This window comes from Anabrus simplex, chromosome 2, assembly GCF_040414725.1.
Source record: "Anabrus simplex isolate iqAnaSimp1 chromosome 2, ASM4041472v1, whole genome shotgun sequence".
In the NCBI taxonomy this organism is placed as follows: Eukaryota; Metazoa; Arthropoda; class Insecta; order Orthoptera; family Tettigoniidae; genus Anabrus; species Anabrus simplex.
The window spans coordinates 126,921,530-126,940,961 of record NC_090266.1 but is presented as its reverse complement, the minus strand read 5'-3'; the positions used below and the strand labels follow the sequence as shown (position 1 = coordinate 126,940,961).

At 39.3% G+C, this 19,432-nt stretch overlaps 1 protein-coding gene across 2 annotated transcripts in view; it reads right to left on the bottom strand.

The window, feature by feature from the left end:
* Positions 1-16,877, bottom strand: part of LOC136863922 (colorectal mutant cancer protein) — an 809,530-nt gene extending 792,653 nt beyond the window's left edge. For both annotated transcript variants that reach the window (XM_068226110.1, XM_068226109.1), the window contains exon 1: positions 16,301-16,877. In XM_068226110.1, coding sequence (XP_068082211.1) covers positions 16,301-16,431 — 131 coding nt within the window. In that variant the 5' untranslated portion in view covers positions 16,432-16,877. The remainder of the gene's footprint in view (positions 1-16,300) is intronic.
* Positions 16,878-19,432: the final 2,555 nt, after the last annotated feature.

The following is a 19,432-nucleotide window of genomic DNA, read 5'->3' as shown; positions in this document are numbered from 1 at the left end:
CCACCGCAGGAGAAAACAACGGGAAAGAAGAACTGACCCGCCAGAAAACAGCGATACTGCCATACATTCAAAACACTACAGACAGGATCGGCAAGATACTGGACAAATACAACATAAAAACTATCTATAAACCTCACCGTAAGCTAGCCCGTTATCTACCACCAGTAAAAGACACAATAGAATTACAGGCCCCTGGAGTGTATCACATTGAATGTAGCTGCGGAGCTTGTTTTGTGGGTGAGACAAAACGTCTGATCTCCACCCGCTTAAAAGAACATATCCGTCACACCAAGAACCAAAACACAGATATTTCAGCAGTAGCCAAGCATTCCTACGAAACTAGGCACGGAATATCATTTGACAAGACCAAGATCCTAGCAGCTATCCCTTGGAACCTGGAAAGGAAAATCCGCGAGGCTATCGAAATCAAGAAACATCCGAATAACATAAATTTAGAAGAAGGATACAAAATCAGTAATTCTTGGATGCCCATCATTCATCGTTTAATACATACAGACCACAACATAAACACACGGGCCGCAACCCCATTACATAACAGCGCGGGCAAGCCCCCACTACCTGGCTGTGACATAAACTTTCCAGAAGCCTCGCGAGACAGCCAGGGCTTGCGTCAGCCAGATAGGCTAGGATATAAAAGGCCAAGATCAAGGCCACTCTAGTAGTGTAATTTCTGCCTGGGAGACTGATTACCTCGGATCGAGTAGGGGTATTTCAGTCGCCTTGACAAAGAATACTGCAATGTATTCGAAACGTCGGCAAACTGTACGTGATATGCGTACAAGTACAACACGGTTCAACCCGGAAAATAAATTAAATAATTCTTCACACCGTGGAAGCTTCACTTCTAAGTCATTAACACTGATTATCAAACTTCTCACACAGGAGGATGTTCACTAAAATATTCGAGCTCCTTACATGAAACAACAACTGGGTGGACACTTGCCTCCTGTCATCACTGTCCATTGGTACATGGCTTAGATATAAATGGATTTACTAAGAAGGGAAACATCTGCCTAATAACTGCAACACGCCCAAAGTACTCTCTTCGATTTATGATTAGATGTTACCTCTGCCTCGATAGTGTAATGATTAGCACTATTAACTTTCATTCTTGGAGACACGGGTTTGATTCTGGATACTGTCAGTGATTTAAGGATGGCAGGAGGGCTGGTATGTGGTTAAAATGGTAGCCTACATGCAATTCACCTCCATTGGGAATCTGCCTGGAAAGAGCTGTACCACCACAGGACGAGGATACGAGTTTACTTACTTTGCCTCCATGGAGGACAGAACAGAAAGATAAATGAATCGCTAATCCTTCAAAGTTTTTTAAAACTATTTGTTCTACGTCGCACAGACACTGACAAGTCTTATGATGACAATGGGAGGAAGGGCTGGACTGGAAAGTAAGCAACTGTGATCTTAATTAAGGTACACATCCATTATTTGCCAGGTATGAAAAAGGAAAATGGGAAGCAATAGGATACCATCTTCAGGACTGCCAACAGTAGGATTCAAAACCACAGTCCACCAAATATGAGCTCACAACTACAGACGCAAACCATTCAGCCAGCTTGCTTGGTGCTTCAAATATCCACATTTAAAATGGTCATTCATACATTCCATACTCACTGGTATTTCTGGGCACTTTCATACTGAAATGAAATGTCGTATGCCTTTTAATGCTGGGAGTGTCCAAGGGCATGCTCAACTCGCCAGGTGCAGGTCTTTTGATTTGACTCCCGTAGGCGACCTGCGAGTCGTGATGAGGATGAAATGATGAAGATGACACATACATCCAGCCCCCGTGCCAGCAAAATTAACCAATGATGGTTAAAATTCCCAACCCTGCTGGGAATCGAACCCGGGACCCCTGTGACCAAAGGCCAGTACGCTAACCATTTAGCCATGGAACCGGACACTTTCATACTGAAAATTAACAACGATAATATCAAAGGAGAAAAGTTGTTCAAATCTGCTAGTGAAGTAGGGCCTACTTTCCCTTAGGCATACAATTCATACATATACCTTCATCACAGACTGTTATGCCTTTCAGCATTTAGATCTGTGAATGAGCTGTTTCCACACTACTCTGTTTGCATCTCATGCTCTAGCCTCATCTAGTTTCACACTTCTAACCTTCCAAATATTAAGAATTGTGTGTAAACACTGTTGCCTCAGTCTAACTTTGCTCTCATCGTACACCACATGGCCAAGACCATTATCTTCCTAGGTGACAACCTCCATATGCTCAAATTACATTACCAATTACAGGCCAACTACATCCATCGGGTTCACTTCTAACTTAGCCTTCATCTCCACAATGTGACTGCCCTCCTGCCACTGTTTCCACCTAACTGTCCTAGCAATAATTCTCACTACTTTCATGTTTGTTACTTCCAGCTTCTGAATAAGATACGCTGCACCCTCCAAGCTTTTACTCCCATTCAGCTATGTCGGTCTGAAAACAGAGAGATATAAAGATAATATCATCTCGGAGTTCACTTTCTTGCGCAATACTGTCGATTTCAGCTATGAACTCACTACATTAAGCTTAACCTACTACATCTTGATTTGATTTCAATGAGAGAAATCACATCCTATGTACTCAAAATAATTCACTTGTGCCAGTCGCATATTCCTGACGAAACATTCAATCCTCTTAGGTCTGTTCCCAACTGATGTCACTTTTGTCTCGAAGTGCTCAATTTCAAGTGATATTTCCTGTATTTCTTGGATAATAGATCGCAAGCTGCCAATACAGTCTGTTCTCCCTTCATCCACGAATGTGTTCAAGTTCAGGACTTACTGCCTTATACTGTTCTTCAAGAGTCCATCCATTGTAATTGTGGTATTCTTTCATCATTCATCTAATATGTCTAAACCATTTCATTATATTTCTCTCTACATTAACACTCAACTTTTCCATTTTTATTTTTATTATTATTTATAATTCAACATTTTTCACTCTGTTCTTTCTATGAAATACTTCTTGCAATTTTCATTTCTGTGACTGTATTTGTCTTTTAACCATTTTTGTGACTAGCCAGGCCTCTGCTGCCCTGACATAAAAGGTAGGTAAAATACCTATTACCAGTATTTCCTTCCTTCAATGCAATACCTAATACCTAGCCTCACTTTCTTGGAAGAAATTATATAGATCATGTTCCCATTAATGCTTTCACGGCTCGTACTTATATAGGATCCCAAATACACAAACTTATGCAAAATAAAAAATATCATCTAGACCTAACTCAGAGTAAATAATTCTCAGCTAAATAATTTAAACACATTTAGACAATAATGGATTGTGTAAAAGTAATTTATTTTAATCAGATGGAGAAGAGAATAGCTGACTGACATTGTCACTGGCCTCTGACCAAGGGAGCCAAGATCTGAATTCTGACCAATTCATCAGAGATTTTTTGAAATGAAGTATCATGTCCCTGAGGTTCAGTTTCAGTGTAGAACTGAGGTCTTTAGATCAGTAAGTGAACAGGCAAAATAAAAAATCCACCCTACAAACTCATCCTTCCCGTTAGTCAAATAATTGAGGAGGAAGTAACATCTGCAAAGGAAGCTAAGGCAGCATTACAAGCAACAGACTGAATACTGACCCATGGAAAGCCAATTCTAGGGAATAAAAAATACGAAAACATCCAAAAAGGAATCTCACAACATTAAAAGTTAAGGAATTTAAAGAAACAAACAGGTGATAGACCAAACATGTGACTGATCTGTCACTCGTTTGTTCTTAATAATAATAATTTTTTTACATCCCACTAACTACTTTTTGACGGTTTTTGGAGATGCCGATGTGCTAGAATGTTGACCTGCAGGAGTTCTTCTATGTGCCAGTAAGTCTACTGACACAAGGCTAATATATATGAGCACTTTCAAATACCACTGGACTGAGCCAGGATCAAACCTGCCATGTTGGAGTCAGAAGGCCAGCGCCTCAACTGTCTCAGCCAGTCAGCCTGGCTTGTTTCTTCCTTTCCATTACTTACTCCTGTCCTACACAGACTTACCAGATGTCCTGTATTCTACAGTATTTCCCATATTCGAAGATAAAAAATTGTGTCCCATACTACCATTGTATGGGACATTGAAGATCCTGTATTTCATGTTGCAACTTAAGTTTGCATTTAAATTTTTTTCTTTCTGTTAGTCAAATAATTGAGGAGGAAGTAACTTCTGTAAAGGAAGTCTTTCCTGCATAAAACATTTAAAAAAACAGAACAACAAAAGAAGCAAAGCTTGTTTGAATTTGAAAATGAGTGAAATTTAGATCACATGGAATTACAGTGTGACTCATCAGGGTTCATTTATTAGAAATAATGTAAACCTTTTGACCAATGCAAATAAAAAATTTTAAATACTGTATGACAGTTCTGCAATTGCTGATTTTTGTAAAGTTATGTATAATAACTAGGGAGCGGATTTTTATGTGCTAAAAATGTGAAAAATATTTATTTTTTATGTGCTGAAAAACTTTAAAATATGTGATAAAAAATTGAAATTATTTTCCTTTAAATATCACATAACTACTCGCGCTCAAGAAGAAAATAAGTATAATGATTTGTATTAGAATATGGTGCTACCAAACGTGCTCCTTAAGGCAAAATGTCTGTGTATGGAAACGTGCTGTATGGTATATTCATTTTTGATATTCCAGAGTAGATATTATGAATGGTTATTTTTTAAAGGTAATGATTTGTTTAAATATGGCAAAAGCAACCTATCATCTTTGAAAAAATAGTACCAGTTCGTACTCACCCATCACACGCTGGAATATTAGTTGCTAGAAGTAGTCTCAGAATTGCAGTGAACAACAAAGGTCATCTCCAAATTGTCCATCACAAATACATGCCGATTATCTCTAAAGAACGCCTTATACTGCGAAAACGATCGCTCCACATCACAGGAAGTCAGACGAGCATAGTTAAAGAGAGGAATGTCACCAACAATAACACCATCAATTTCGCCAACATGAGCACCCTCTAATACATTAGAAATTTGGCACATTGTTTGAAATCCTCTGTTTTTCCTGAACAAATTTTGATATTTGACCGTTAACAGTCCCTGTACCTGCGAAGCCGGGAGTGAATCTAATTTATTTTCAACAGCGCGCACTTCCTTCTCTGTTTCGGACAACAGGTTAGTGGATTTTTCAAGTATGTCTATAGTTTTACACAAGAAGATTGGCAGATATAAACGCCAAATCATTTTTCAAAGAGCTGTCTTTTAGTATCTCTTGAAGAATCTCAATTGACGACGTGTCGTTTTTATCTAGCACGTTCACAACGGATGCAAAACTTTCGAAATTGTCTGCATAGTATACCACAGCACTAAGCCAGGTACCCCACCGCGTAACAATAGGCAGAGGAGGAAGCGCAAGATCTGGGTTTTTCTCTTTAAAGAGATCGATTCTTGAGGGTGCTTTTACGAAGACTTTTTTGCCATTAGACACTAATTTATCCACTTGAGGATACTGAGCCCGCACAGTTTCACATAACCTGTGCAGAGCATGAACAACGCAAGTTACGTGTATCATTTTCGGAAAGCTCACAGAAAGGCCTTTGGCTGCCTTTTTCATGTAAGCTGCACTGTCAGTAAGGAAAAGCAATGCATGGTCGTATTTTATACCTTTTGGCCAAAGTAAGTGCATGGCTTCATTGAATAACCTAGCTACAGTGACATGGTTTGCAGCAAGCATTTCTTTACACGCTAGCAAATAAGAATGTTCGCAAGCAGTTTTGTCATTCTTCAACACACCAAGTACAACATTTCCTACTTTTCTGCGACTTGAATCAGTGGTTTCGTCAATGCTCACCCACAGTTTTTCGCTATCACATACTGCCCGAATTCTCTGTAAAGTTTCTTCGTAACATTTTGGGATATAGTTTTTCCTTAATGTGGATTCGTCTGGAGGCTCAAAATTAATGTACTTTGTTAGGAAATTTCTCAGTCCCGGATTATTTATTTTACCAAGAGGAATGTCGGCGCAAACAAATGCTCTGCACACATCTAAATAATACTGGGAATATTTAGATGGGCCTGCATTTGAAGTAGCTGGTTCAGCTATTAGTAATTGTCGCGAACGCACACGCGAAGCAGCCGCAGTATGCTTATTTCCAGACAAATGCTGGATTACTTGAGAACGTTGATCTGCACGTACTGTTTTACCACACGGTTGGCAAAATAATACTTTTCCATCGGCAGTGAAAATGCTTTGAAATTCCACTACATATTGTTGAAGACGCGACCTTGTACTCGACTTCTCTTTTGGCATTATTTTGCAGGTTACGACACACGCATTTGCGGTGAATCACTGTTTCAATAAAAAGAATAGCAGCAGACACTGAAGGAAATATTTCTTATAAATCCATACAAAATCACACGACCACGGGAATGATATATGGACCCGAACAGCTAACCTTACTCTTAGGAGTGATGAAATTCCACTACCTAATGGTGGGGCAATATTCTTCCGAGTTTCCCATGTCGTAACGGAATTACGTCACCTTATCTCACCGTGATTGCCTTTCGCTGATATTCTATAAACAAAACCCGAGAGGGCTGACTCATAAAGAGTTGGAATGACATCATGCAAGGAAACATCTTGTGCAGCAAATCAAATCGCTGTCTAAATGTAACGACGTAGCCAGTGACTAGCAAGTTTTAGAACTTATGGAGGGAAGTCCATAAATAGCCAAAACATTCAGATACATTATGTTAAATACACTGTTAAAACAATACCGTAATCGTAAAATGAAAATATGAGCATTGTTTTATAACACAGAAGCATTTTAAATTTTATTGATCAACAAATATTGGCGATTTATGTGCTTATTATAGATTTTCTTAAAATATGTATTTACATTTAAAAAATGTGAAAATATGTGTTTTTATGTGAAATAAGATTCAGTTTTTACACTTGGGGATGCACAATAGGAATAATGAACTTCGTAACTTGCGTTAAAACTTACGCAAAAAAATATGTAATTACATAAAAATCCGCTCCCTAATAATAACATTAAGGTAATTATCTTCAACTTTCTAACACGTAATAAAATAAATCTATTTAACTCATTTGGCATCTACGTGCATACATCATAACCTCTCAAAAAAAGAAAGAAAAAAAAGAATAGCCTGTCTCCCTTACTGACCTGCTGAAAATGTGGTAAGTCTAATCCTACACTTCCCACAAGATCAAAGATCTGTCAAGGTGATCCCCCAATGAGCATTGAAGACCATCCTGATGAAGCACGGATGCATTACCAAGCTTGTCAGATGCTGAGAAGCAAAGGATGTAGAAGAATTGGGATTATGAGGAGAGACCTTATCTCTTTGAAGACTGCAGTGTATGAAGATGCGGAGGTTGTCCCCATCTTTCTGTGTTTTCATGTATGTCCTATCTGCTTTTCTACTGCTTCCTCTTCCATTGTATTTTTTCTTTCTTTTTTATTTTTTTTTTACAATTTTGCTTTACGTCACACCGACACAGATAGGTCTTGTGACGACAGCCCCAGCATTTGCCTGGTGTGAAAATAAGAAACCACAGAAAAACATCTTCAGGACTGCTGACAGTGGGATTTGAACCTGTATTTATTCTACTATGTTGCTATGTTATGACTTGAAACTCATGACTAGAGCCCAGATTTCCATGCAAATTGGAAAAACAAGCTGGTTACACTTCTGAAAATTTGCAAATATTTGTTTTATGACAATCAATTCCAAACAACCATACTTTTTCTGTGCATGTTTGCATGTTTTGGCTTTTGACTCATATATTATGTTAACTTGCATGATAGTGCCTTTTTTGAACATGGGTTTGCAGAATTTGAGACCGTACGTCCACGTTATGTCTATTATTGAGAGAGAAAGAAAATGTGTTCCTGGTATACTACTTGACAACCAAAGTAAGATACATTGAGGTCCTATAATCCAGTTAGCCAAGCACTTTCTTATCTGTTGCTTGAGTAAACATTGACATAAGCAGGAAGACCACGTGTTGACTGCTCTAAAGGTGTCCCAGTAAAAACTGAACGCTAAATTTTGCATTACTAAATGCTTTTCTTTTTTTCGTGAACAGTATATTAGACAAAGAAATCAAAACCTGAATCATCACACTACTGCTTACAAAACCTGGTTTTGCACTGAATCCTGTTTTGTTTTCCTGGAATTTCCTACCCCGAACTCTCACTGTTCACATGTCTGAGGCCAAAATCATTTAAAAAAGAAGGGAGTTCGAAAGCAAAACACCAGCATGCTTCAAATTGTAATTTAGTGTTGGACTGTGCTGTGAAGTGTTGGTGTCATGCCACCTGTTAAAAGTCCAAGAAGAGACCTTGAGTCTAAATAGACTGAGGAAAGGAATTTCTAAGTTAATTTTTGAAACGAGATAATTTCAGATATACTTCATCCTAAATGTCTTCATTTAAGTATGAACCTGAAACTTCCTGTGATGTAGAAAGATCATTTTCTGTGCTCAGGAATGTTCTGTCAGATAAACGAATGAATTAAATGAAGAAAATGTGGAGAAATTAGTTGATTGTACAATGCTTCAAAAGTGAAAATATAACAATGTTGAACTGAATTTTGATAGTGCATATTTTCCAGTTTATTGTGCATGTTCCATCATTTGATAGCGCATGAATACATGTATATTTTGTTATTTGATAGTGCATGGAAATCCGGGCTCTACTCATGACACTGCTGGACAAGATTTTCAAAAACGCAGGATGTCCCTGGCAGAATAGGTCAAGCATTAGATGCTGAATAACAGCATGTGGTAAAAAAAAAAAAAAAAAGACCTGTATTTTAGAAAATGATTTTGAAATTCCCAATGCTCACACCTCTTGAATCACGTGAGACTGGCAGACTTAAGATCTGATTTCATGTGAATTTGGAAGGAAATTTCTCTTACTATGAAACTATTCTGACATATAAAAGAACATATCTCTCCCAAAAAATCACAGGAAATGATGATTATGATGATTACTGTTTTCAGGGATCAAACATCAAGGTCATCGACCCAATCATAAGAAATAGGCCTACATGGTAAATCACTGTGATGCAAGTCATAGCATGGAGTAATGGACAAAGACAGTAGGATAAATTAATTTCTGAAATATTTTGCATATTGCCTTTTAAGAACATCAAATTGAAAATGTTTTTGTTTGATTTATGTGCTGATAATCAGCACCCAAGTCATGGGTAGTGGGAACAGCAATCACCAATATACATCTTCACACCACTACCAACCGATCTTTAACAAACAAAAACCCAATGGTGCTACAGCCCTGACAGGCCCTAGCCTACAAAGTGACCACTCTTCAGCCCAAAGGCCTGCAGATTATCAGGTGACACATAGTCAGTGCAGCAAATTCATTCAGCTGTTATTCTTGGCTTTCTGGACTAGAGCTACCATCTCACCGTCAATAGCTCTTCAATTCTTCTAAAAGAGGTTGAGTGGACCTCAAACCAGCTCCCAGATCCAGGTAAAAAACCCTGATGTGGCCGGATGCCAAACACTAGGGCCTCCAGGTAAGAGGGAGGCTCGCTATCCTTGACTGTGGGACTAGCGATTATTAATAAATCAAACTGAATTATCAAACGAAGCATCTACTTTTCATTAATTATCTTCCATGTAGCCTTCCTTTTTTAATTTTAAAAAGTAAGACAAAACAGACTTTACAAAACTTGATTGTTTCAAGTTATTTTTAAGTGCGTTTCACCATAAGCCTGGTTATCACTAACAACTGCATCCTGGGATAGGAATACCTGCAGTTTTGCACTTAACTGCAGTTAGAAAGCATATAGGTCTAAGTTATGTATTCCTACAACAGAAATCAGTTGCTGACTATGGTGATAAAACATCAAGCATTCCATTAATGTAATGTGTTTACTCCAATATGTAGTACAAGTGATGAAAATCCAATATGTAGTGAACTCTCTGTAAGCAAATGAATCATATTATTATTATTATTATTATTCAACCTTAAACCAACAAATACACTGATGTTTAAGAATTCCTTTCAATTTCTTTTTACACTGCATATTATTATTATTATAATACTTACAATCAAATCTTAAACAATCAAAGACATTGGTGTTAAGAATTCTCTTAAATGTATTTAATACAAATCTGGTAGAAATGCAGGTTCCCACACTGCTACTGCATGCAGCACCCCTTCATATTCATTTGTTGCTTGGGATGTAGGACCTGTTACCAACTGAGGATTGGTTTCCTTACAGCATAAGGAGTAACACTTTGTTCAGGTGTTTGTGCATCTATTAATTTATTAACACAATTTGTTACTTTTCAGATAAGGGGTTAAATTTTGTATGCATAAGATTGTTTACTGAACTGCAGTTAGTAATGACATCTATCGGTGTTGAATTCTGAAAGCAAAACCATACAGATGTCAACCAACGGTTATGGCTACAGACACGAGTGGTACGGAAATTTCTACAAGATTTTTATTTGGTTATAAATGTAGATATATCTCTAGCAGCAAGTTGGTGGATCCTTGGTCTTGGAAATAAGTACATCACTTTCCTACAAGTCATAAATGGTTAAGATAAAATATTTCACCTTTTCAAATAATGTTATTTAGACTGGGGTGCATTTTGTTAAGTTTTACACATGAAAAAACCAATAAAGTAATGCTCCTCACTTGACTGTATCCTGACCTCATTAATTTAATATTATTATTATTGATTTAAGCCCACTAAGGAGCGCTGGCAAAGAAATGCAAACAGCTGTGTTTGCTTAGGTGTATGTTCCAGGTGAATGGAATGAATTTATGAGGAATTCTATTTGAACCAATGGTTCATGGTATTGGTTACTGTAGTCACGTCCTAGTTCGTGAACCATGGGCAATGGCTGAGTGGCCTAGGAAGTAGTCCTGAGAGTCAGGATACCAGCTGCTATGGAATGGGAATGGGCGTCTCGGACATATTCTGAGTCATGGCCCTCCTAGTGCTCAGGCGGCTAGGACTATACAATCCACCGGTGGTCCATAACCCGTTAGAGGAGAGATCCTCACTTGGACTATGTGTAAGTAGGGTAGCATCCTGTTTCATGAATTTACCGAGCTCAGAACATTTTAAACAAGCCTCGGACCTATGGGAGTAACGGAGTCCCACTCCCATTTGACAGGCGAGGGACTCCTTGGAAACAATTTGGCAAACAAAATGGAATTCGATGGGGAGCTATCAATATTAATGGGGCTTATGGAAAAAAGAAAAGTAGAACTTGCTGAGTCAACAAAGAGGATGCGTTTGGATGTGCTAGGAGTAAGTGATATTCGGATAAGGGGAGAAAACGAGGAAGAGATAGGAGATTATAAAGTGCACTCGACGGGTGTTAGAAAGGGAAGGGCAGAGTTTGGGGTAGGGCTCTTTATCAGGAATACCATTGCACGCAACATAGTTTCTGTTAGGCACGTAAATGAGCGAATGATGTGGGTAGATCTGGCAGTTGGAGGAATTGGGACGAGAATTGTCACAGTGTATTCACCATGTAAGGGTGCAGATGAGGATGAAGATGACAAGTTTTATGAAACATTGAATGACATCGTGGTCAGCGTCAACGGCAAGGATAGGATAGTGCTAATGGCCGATTTCAATGCAAGAGTTGGAAATAGAACTTAAGGATATGAAAGGGTGATTGGTAAATGTGGGGAAGATATGGAAACTAATGGGAATGGGAAGCGTTTGCTGGACTTCTGTGCTAGTATGGGTTTAGCAGTTATGAATACATTCTTCAAGCATAAGGCTATTCACCGCTACACATGGGAGGCTAGGGGTACCAGATCCATAATAGACTAGGCCTATATCTTAACTGACTATGAATTCAGGAAATCTGTTAGGAATGTATGAGTTTTCCGGGGATTTTTCGATGATACAGACCACTATCTGATCTGTAGTGAACTAAGTATCTCTAGGCCTAGGATAGAGAAAGTGAAATCTGTCCGCAAACGAATAAGGATAGAAAATCTCCAGGACGAGGAAATTAGACAGAAGTACATGGATATGATTAGTGAGAACAACTGTGTGTAAAGACGGGAAAAGGCGAACATCTTGGTGGAATGATGAAGTGAGAGCAGCTTGTAAACGTAAAAAGAAGGCTTATCAGAAATGGCTCCAAACAAGGGCCGAGGCAGACAGGGATTTTTACGTAGATGAAAGAAACAGAGCGAAACAAATAGTTGTTGAATCCAAAAAGAAGTCGTGGGAAGATTTTGGTAATAACCTAGAAAGGCTAGGTCAAGCAGCATGGAAACCTTTCTGGACAGTAATAAAGAATCTTAGGAAGGGAGGGAAAAAGGAAATTAACAGTGTTTTGAGTAATTCAGGTGAACTTATAATAGATCCCAGGGAATCATTGGAGAGGTGGACAGAATATTTTTAACATCTTCTCAACGTAAAAGGAAATTTTCCTGGTCGTGTTGCGAACAGCCAAGCTCATGAGCAGGAGGAAAATGATGTTGGTGAAATTACACTTGAGGAAGTGGAAAGGATGGTAAATAAACTCCATTGCCATAAAGCAGCAGGAATAGATGAAATTAGACCTGAAATGGTGAAGTATAGTGGGAAAGCAGGGATGAAATGGCTTCATAGAGTAGTAAGATTAGCGTGGAGTGTTGGTAAGGTACTTTCAGATTGGACAAAAGCAGTAATTGCACCTATCTATAAGCAAGGGAACAGGAAGGATTGCAACAACTATCGAGGTATCTCATTGATTTGTATACCAGGCAAAGTATTCACTGGCATCTTGGAAGGGAGGGTGCAATCAGTAGTTGAGAGGAAGTTGGATGAAAACCAGTGTGGTTTCAGACAACAGAGGGACTGTCAGGATCAGATTTTCAGTATGCAGCAGGTAATTGAAAAATGCTACGAGAGGAACAGGCAGTTGTGTTTATGTTTTGTAGATCTAGAGATAGCATATGACAGAGTACCGAGGGAAAAGATGTTCGCAATACTGGGGGACTATGGAATTAAAGGTAGATTATTAAAATCAATCAAAGGCATTTATGTCGACAATTAGACTTCAGTGAGAATTGTTAGTAGAATGAGCTCTTGGTTCAGGACAAGGCTGTAATCTTTCACCTTTGCTGTTTGTAGTTTACATGGATCATCAGCTGAAAGGTATAAATTGGCAGGGAGGGATTCAGTTAGGTGGAAATGTAATAAGCAGTCTGGCCTATGCTGACGACTTGGTCTTAATGGCAGATTGTGCCGAAAACCTGCAGTCTAATATCTTGGAACTTGAAAATAGGTGCAATGAGTATGGTATGAAAATTAGCCTCTCGAAGCCTAAATTGATGTCAGTAGGTAAGAAATTCAACAGAATTGAATGTCAGATTGGTGATACAAAGCTGGAACAGGTCGATAATTTCAAGTATTTAGGTTGTGTGTTCTCCCAGGATGGTAATATTGTAAGTGAGATTGAATCAAGGTGTAGTAAAGCTAATGCAGTGAGCTTGCAGTTGCGATCAGCAGTATTCTGTAAGAAGGAAGTCAGCTCCCAGACGAAACTATCTTTACATCGGTCTGTTTTCAGACTAACTTTGCTTTACGGGAGCGAAAGCTGGGTGGACTCAGGATATCTTATTCATAAGTTAGAAGTAACAGACATGAAAGTAGCAAGAATGATTGCTGGTACAAACAGGTGGGAACAATGGCAGGAGGGTACTCGGAATGAGGAGATATAGGCTAATTTAGGAATGAACTCGATGGATGAAGCTGTGCGCATAAACAGGCTTCGGAGGTGGGGTCATGTGAGGCGAATGGAGGAGGATAGGTTACCTAGGAGAATAATGGACTCTGTTATGGAGGGTAAGTGAAGTAGAGGTAGACCAAGACGACGATGGTTAGACTCTGTTTCTAACGATGTAAAGATAGAACTAAATGAGGCCACAACACTAGTGGCAAATCGAGGATTGTGGCGACGTTTATTAAATGCACAGAGGCTTGCAGACTGAACGCTGAAAGGTATAACAGTCTACAATGATAATGTATGTATGCATGAATGTATGTATGTATGTATGTATGTATGTATGAATAATCAATACAGTAAAGTTTATATAAGGGATAATTCATATCTTAATGTAATTCCATCCACTAAATACTCATTTAGCTCATAGTCTAACAAATTTGTCTGTACCAGTAACCTAACAGTAGAAGCATTTCAACTTCTAAAAAGAGTTTCCCTCACTGTCAATCATTTTTTGTACACAATTTTAGTCCATGAGGTAAAACATGTAATGTAGCCTACTCACTGATCACTAAATACATAATTATTTGATGACCTTTGAACTAAAAAATGTAGACCTACCTCCACAAACAGAAATAATTTTCAGGGACATTTAAGGTAGGCTAATAATAATAATAATAATAATAATAATAATAATAATTAGAATTAGAAACTTAACCTTTATTTTCTCCAGGTCTGTACAGTTAAAAAACCCTAATGGATCTCATAATAATGATAATAATCATATGACATCGCCTTCTATGTACAAGCATTTTAATTTGACACCATCTGGCTACCTGCCCATCAATTTCAACATTCCATTTTACTCTAAGCCTATTCATATGTGTCAACAGAGATCTTTTACATGTCAACATTGCACGACATGGAGTGGCGAATGGATTTTTTCTTTCTGCCCTTAAAAAATCTCTTTACCTCTACCAGGCTTGAACCTGCGAATTTTGGATCCACAGACCGATACTCTGGCACTGACCCACAGAGGGTGTCAGAATTTAAGGTTGGAGTTAATGAATAACACAGTACACTATGATCCCTAAGCACTATGCCCAGATCCATTACTGGCGAGGTACCATATAGTGTGTACAGAGCACTATGTCTTCTGATGAGTAAGTGGTATGATATCCAAGTGCCTTAATCACTGGCTCCTCACGAACATGGCCTTAGTTTAAATCCTGACCAATGAATATATGGAGTGTTTGAAATTAAAAATCATGTCCTTGTGGTTTGGATTCCACATAAACTTGGAGGACCGTAGCAAACTTGTTTTTTGCTTCTGGTATGGGCTAGAAGTAGTTTGTTGCTTTCATCAACCTGTATCAGTCTCATCTTTCACTTTGACAATACAAAAGTAACTGAGGCATGAGCGATGCTATTTTAGTAGCACCATTCCTTATGCAGCCAGTCTCTGTCATGAATGATGTGAGAGTATGACTTGAAGATTTGTCAATGTATACATTTCAGTGGGATTGACAGAAAGATATGTAATAGCTCTTTCTAGTTCAAAGAGGTAAAACAACAGTAGGCGTAAATTACTCATTCCCTCAGTATTCCCCTGTATTGACACCCAATGGTAGAATTGAGGATCCAATCAGCCTTTAGGTTCAGAACTCAGCATATATATACTGTAGGCTAGTCTCTTCTTGTTCAAGTCATTCTAACACTGTCATAATTAGATATCAGAGAGAGAGAGAGAGTCTGAATGTATTAAACCTGCTCATGATGACCCAATAGGAAAGCACTCTTGTATGAGTGAATCAAACATGTTTCAAAGATATAGATGCAATGTGGGGTTTTTTGTTTCTTTTTACACTGAAACAGATAGGTCTTATGGCAACGATGGGAGAGTAGGCAGCATTTGTGTGGGAAGCATTTGTCCATACCACGAAGCTTGTGGACATGGTTCTTAACGAACTAGTCCAAATCATAAAAGGTTATTTCAAACCAACACCTACCCACAAGGTTTTAACTTCACTGCTCAAACATCAGATGCAGAGTAGGTAAAGAAATGGAAAAGAAAAGGCAGATAATATCAAATTACCAATCCTTGACTTTGACAGGCCAACAGGAAGAGTTAACTTATAGGCCTACCACTGGAAATTCAACTAGAGCCAAGGCCAGAGTTCCATACAAAAAAGAAGCCAATGTTTGAATAACATCTGAAGGAAACTGAACTGTCTAAGAACAAGGCTATTAAAATGAAGAAGCAACACACTGAAGAAGGGTTAGGCTGTTTAGGAGAAGTGTGACTGTGGGGAAAAATACAGACTATGGAGCAATCATTTCATTGTTCTAAAATTGGTTTTATTCGCAGGCAGGATTTAAGCCAGTGATACAGCAGTGATACAGTGATTGGCAAACACCAATAAAGTGACATTTCAATCAAGATATGGCTTGTGTGCTCTCAGGCATGGAAGAAAAAATATCCTTGCATACCGAATAGCAATTAATTAATATATAGGCCAATATTAAAGATAATACAATATGAAAACATACCTATCAATGTAGCCGTCGCCATCCCCATCACAAGCTTGAAACAGCTTCCGAACCCGTTCCTCATCACACAAAGAACTGGCATCTTCACTTCCACCATATATTTCAGAATGTTGCTCCAAATTATCTGCCATAATTATCTGAGTTCTGGTATCGACACAGAGAACACTTATGATAACACCAACTATATACACATACGGTACATCTATTATATAGGTTATGAGATAAAACGTCTCCACCAGGTTATGAATGTAATACTATCATATTATGGTAGTAAAAGTATGAGGGAAGTAACAGAACAGCAATGTTCGCAAAATGTATTAAGTTAATGCTTTATAAGCCAATGTTTCATATACTAAACTGTCCGCATGCTTCCACGATACTGCGGTAAAACATAAACTTCAATTCACATGGTTTTCACATGTGGATTCTTCACTGGCAAACACCAATAAAGTGACATTTCAATCAAAACAAGACTACAACTGCATAATATCTTTCATCTGGATTCATAGTACCGCAAACATTAATAGGTTGTACCAACTCAGAAATTTGTGAAACTTTCACTCATATGTCAAATAAACAAAAAACAAGTAAACATCTCAACTACTGTCAACCTACGCACACATCACGCTTGCCGCTGCTCTTCTGTTTCTAAATATCGATACTCGTACATCTTCGTGGTCGATTCGTATCTCGTCTGCATCTTGTAATGTTATTGTTGATGTTGGAGGCGGGTCAAGTAATCTTATTATCAGCTACGATTACTTGTATGATGTGGAGGCTACTTCCCATCAAACCGCGAGGCTGCAAACCTGGCTAACAGAGAATAGTACTGAAGCTACATAAATCGACTGTGGTTCCGTAATATCATATATTGGTGTCCCACTAGTTCGGTACTGTTCTAGCTTGGCATCACTGGAACCCAGGTAGGCATACAAAACAAAAGTTAATTTTCTTTTCCAACACGTGGCTGACAGCATGGAACCCCCCTTCCCGCACTTGGTCGATCTGAGTGGCTCAGATGGTTAAAGCGCTGGCTTTCTAAGTTCAAGTTGACAAGTTCCTTCTTGGCTTAGTCCTTTGGAACGATATTTAAAGGTACTCAAATACGTCAGCTCCGTGTCAGTAGATTTACTGGCACGTTAAAGAAATCCTGAGGGACAACATTTCAGCACCCTGAAGTCCCCGAAAACCGTAAAAGTAGTTAGTGGGGCGTAAATTATTATTATTATTATTATTATTATTATTATTATTATTATTATTATTATTATTATTATTATTATTATTACATCAATTTAGGAATGCTCGGCTTGTGCCGGTAACATAATGGGCTGACTCGGCCTAAGCACAGAGTCACCCTCTTGATTATGAAACTATAGGTACATACGGTTCGTCTACAAATATATACAACATAAATAATTACAACATATACATTTATACAATAAATATGCACAGATGATGTCGCTAAACAACTTCTTGGGAAACTGTTCTTCAGTATTACTGGAACTGCGACTTGGAACTTCATGCTGTTCGGCCCTAATTAAGGTGCAGCCCCAGCATTTGCGTGGTGTGAAAATGGAAAACCACGAAAAACCATTTTCAGGACTGCCGACAGTGGGGTTCGAACCCACTATCTCCAGGATGCGACCTCACAGCTGCACGCCCATAACCGCACGGCCAACTCGCTCAGTTCGAAGGAGTAATAACGTTATGTAAACACTATGAAGAGATTAGAATGACGTCGTAATAGCAACTTCGTAAATATTACCATTTTAATAACTATATAAAAATATGTGTCCACCTCTGTGGTGTAGTGGTTAGCGTGATTAGCTGCCACCCCCGGAGGTCCGGGTTCGATTCCCGGCTCTGCAACGAAATTTGAAAAGTGGTACGAGGGCTGGAACGGGGTCCACTCAGCCTCGGGAGGTCAACTGAGTAGAGGTGGGTTCGATTCCCACCTCAGCCATCCTGGAAGTGGTTTTCCGTGGTTTCCCACTTCTCCTCCAGGCAAATGCCGGGATGGAACCTAACTTAAGGCCACGGCCGCTTCCTTCCCTCTTCCTTGCCTGTCCCATCCAATCGCCCCATCCCTCCACAAGGCCCCTGTTCAGCATAGCAGGTGAGGCCGCCTGGGCGAGGTACTGGTCATTCTCCCCAGTTGTATCCCCGACCCAAAGTCTGAAACTCCAGGACACTGCCCTTGCGGCGGTAGAGGTGGGATCCCTCGCTGAGTCCGAGGGAAAAGCCGACCCTGGAGGGTAAACAGATTAAGAAGAAGATATAAAAATATGTTCTTCTAAGATGACTAATGAATTAGGACGACGAGAACCAATAGCCCAAGACGATAATAGAAACGTCAAAGGTCATTTATAAAATACGAAATTAGACGACACAGGGAAGGTCCGCCTCTGTGGTGTAGTGGTTAGTGTGATTAGCTGCCACCCCCGGAGTCCCGGTTTCGACTCCCGGCTCTGCCACGAAATTTGAAAAGTGGTACGAGAGCTAGAACGGGGTCCACTCAGCCTCGGGAGGTCAACTGAGTAGAGGTGGGCTCGATTCCCACCTCAGCAATCCTGAAAGTGGTTTTCCGTGGTTTCCCACTTCTCCAGGCAAATGCCGGGATGGTACCTAACTTAAGGCCACGACCGTTTCCTTCCCTCTTCCTTGTCTATCCCTTCCAATCTTCCCATCCCCCACAAGGCCCCTGTTCAGCATAGCAGGTGAGGCCGCCTGGTCGAAATACTGGTCATCCTCCCAGTTGTATCCCCTGAAGCTCCAGGACACTGCCCTTGAGGCGGTAGCGGTGGGATCCCTCGCTGAGTCCGAGGGGAAAACCGACCCTGGAGGGTAAACAGATAAAGAAGAAGAAGGATGTAGATTAAATGCGGTTATTCAGGATTTTCAAACAACAAAACCGGATTAGCCTAATATGAAGATAATGTCATTACTTCCGAGTACAATTGATGATGGTGAGTTATAATATGTTTGAAGTATTGTTTCACTGAAACTAAGTACATTCCAGCTTTTCCAATTTACCAAAGATTTAATTTGGATTAATGTGACCCGCCTCGTGGTGTGGGAGTAACGTGCCTGCCTCTGACCCGGAGGACCTGGATCTGAGGACTGGTTCGAGGT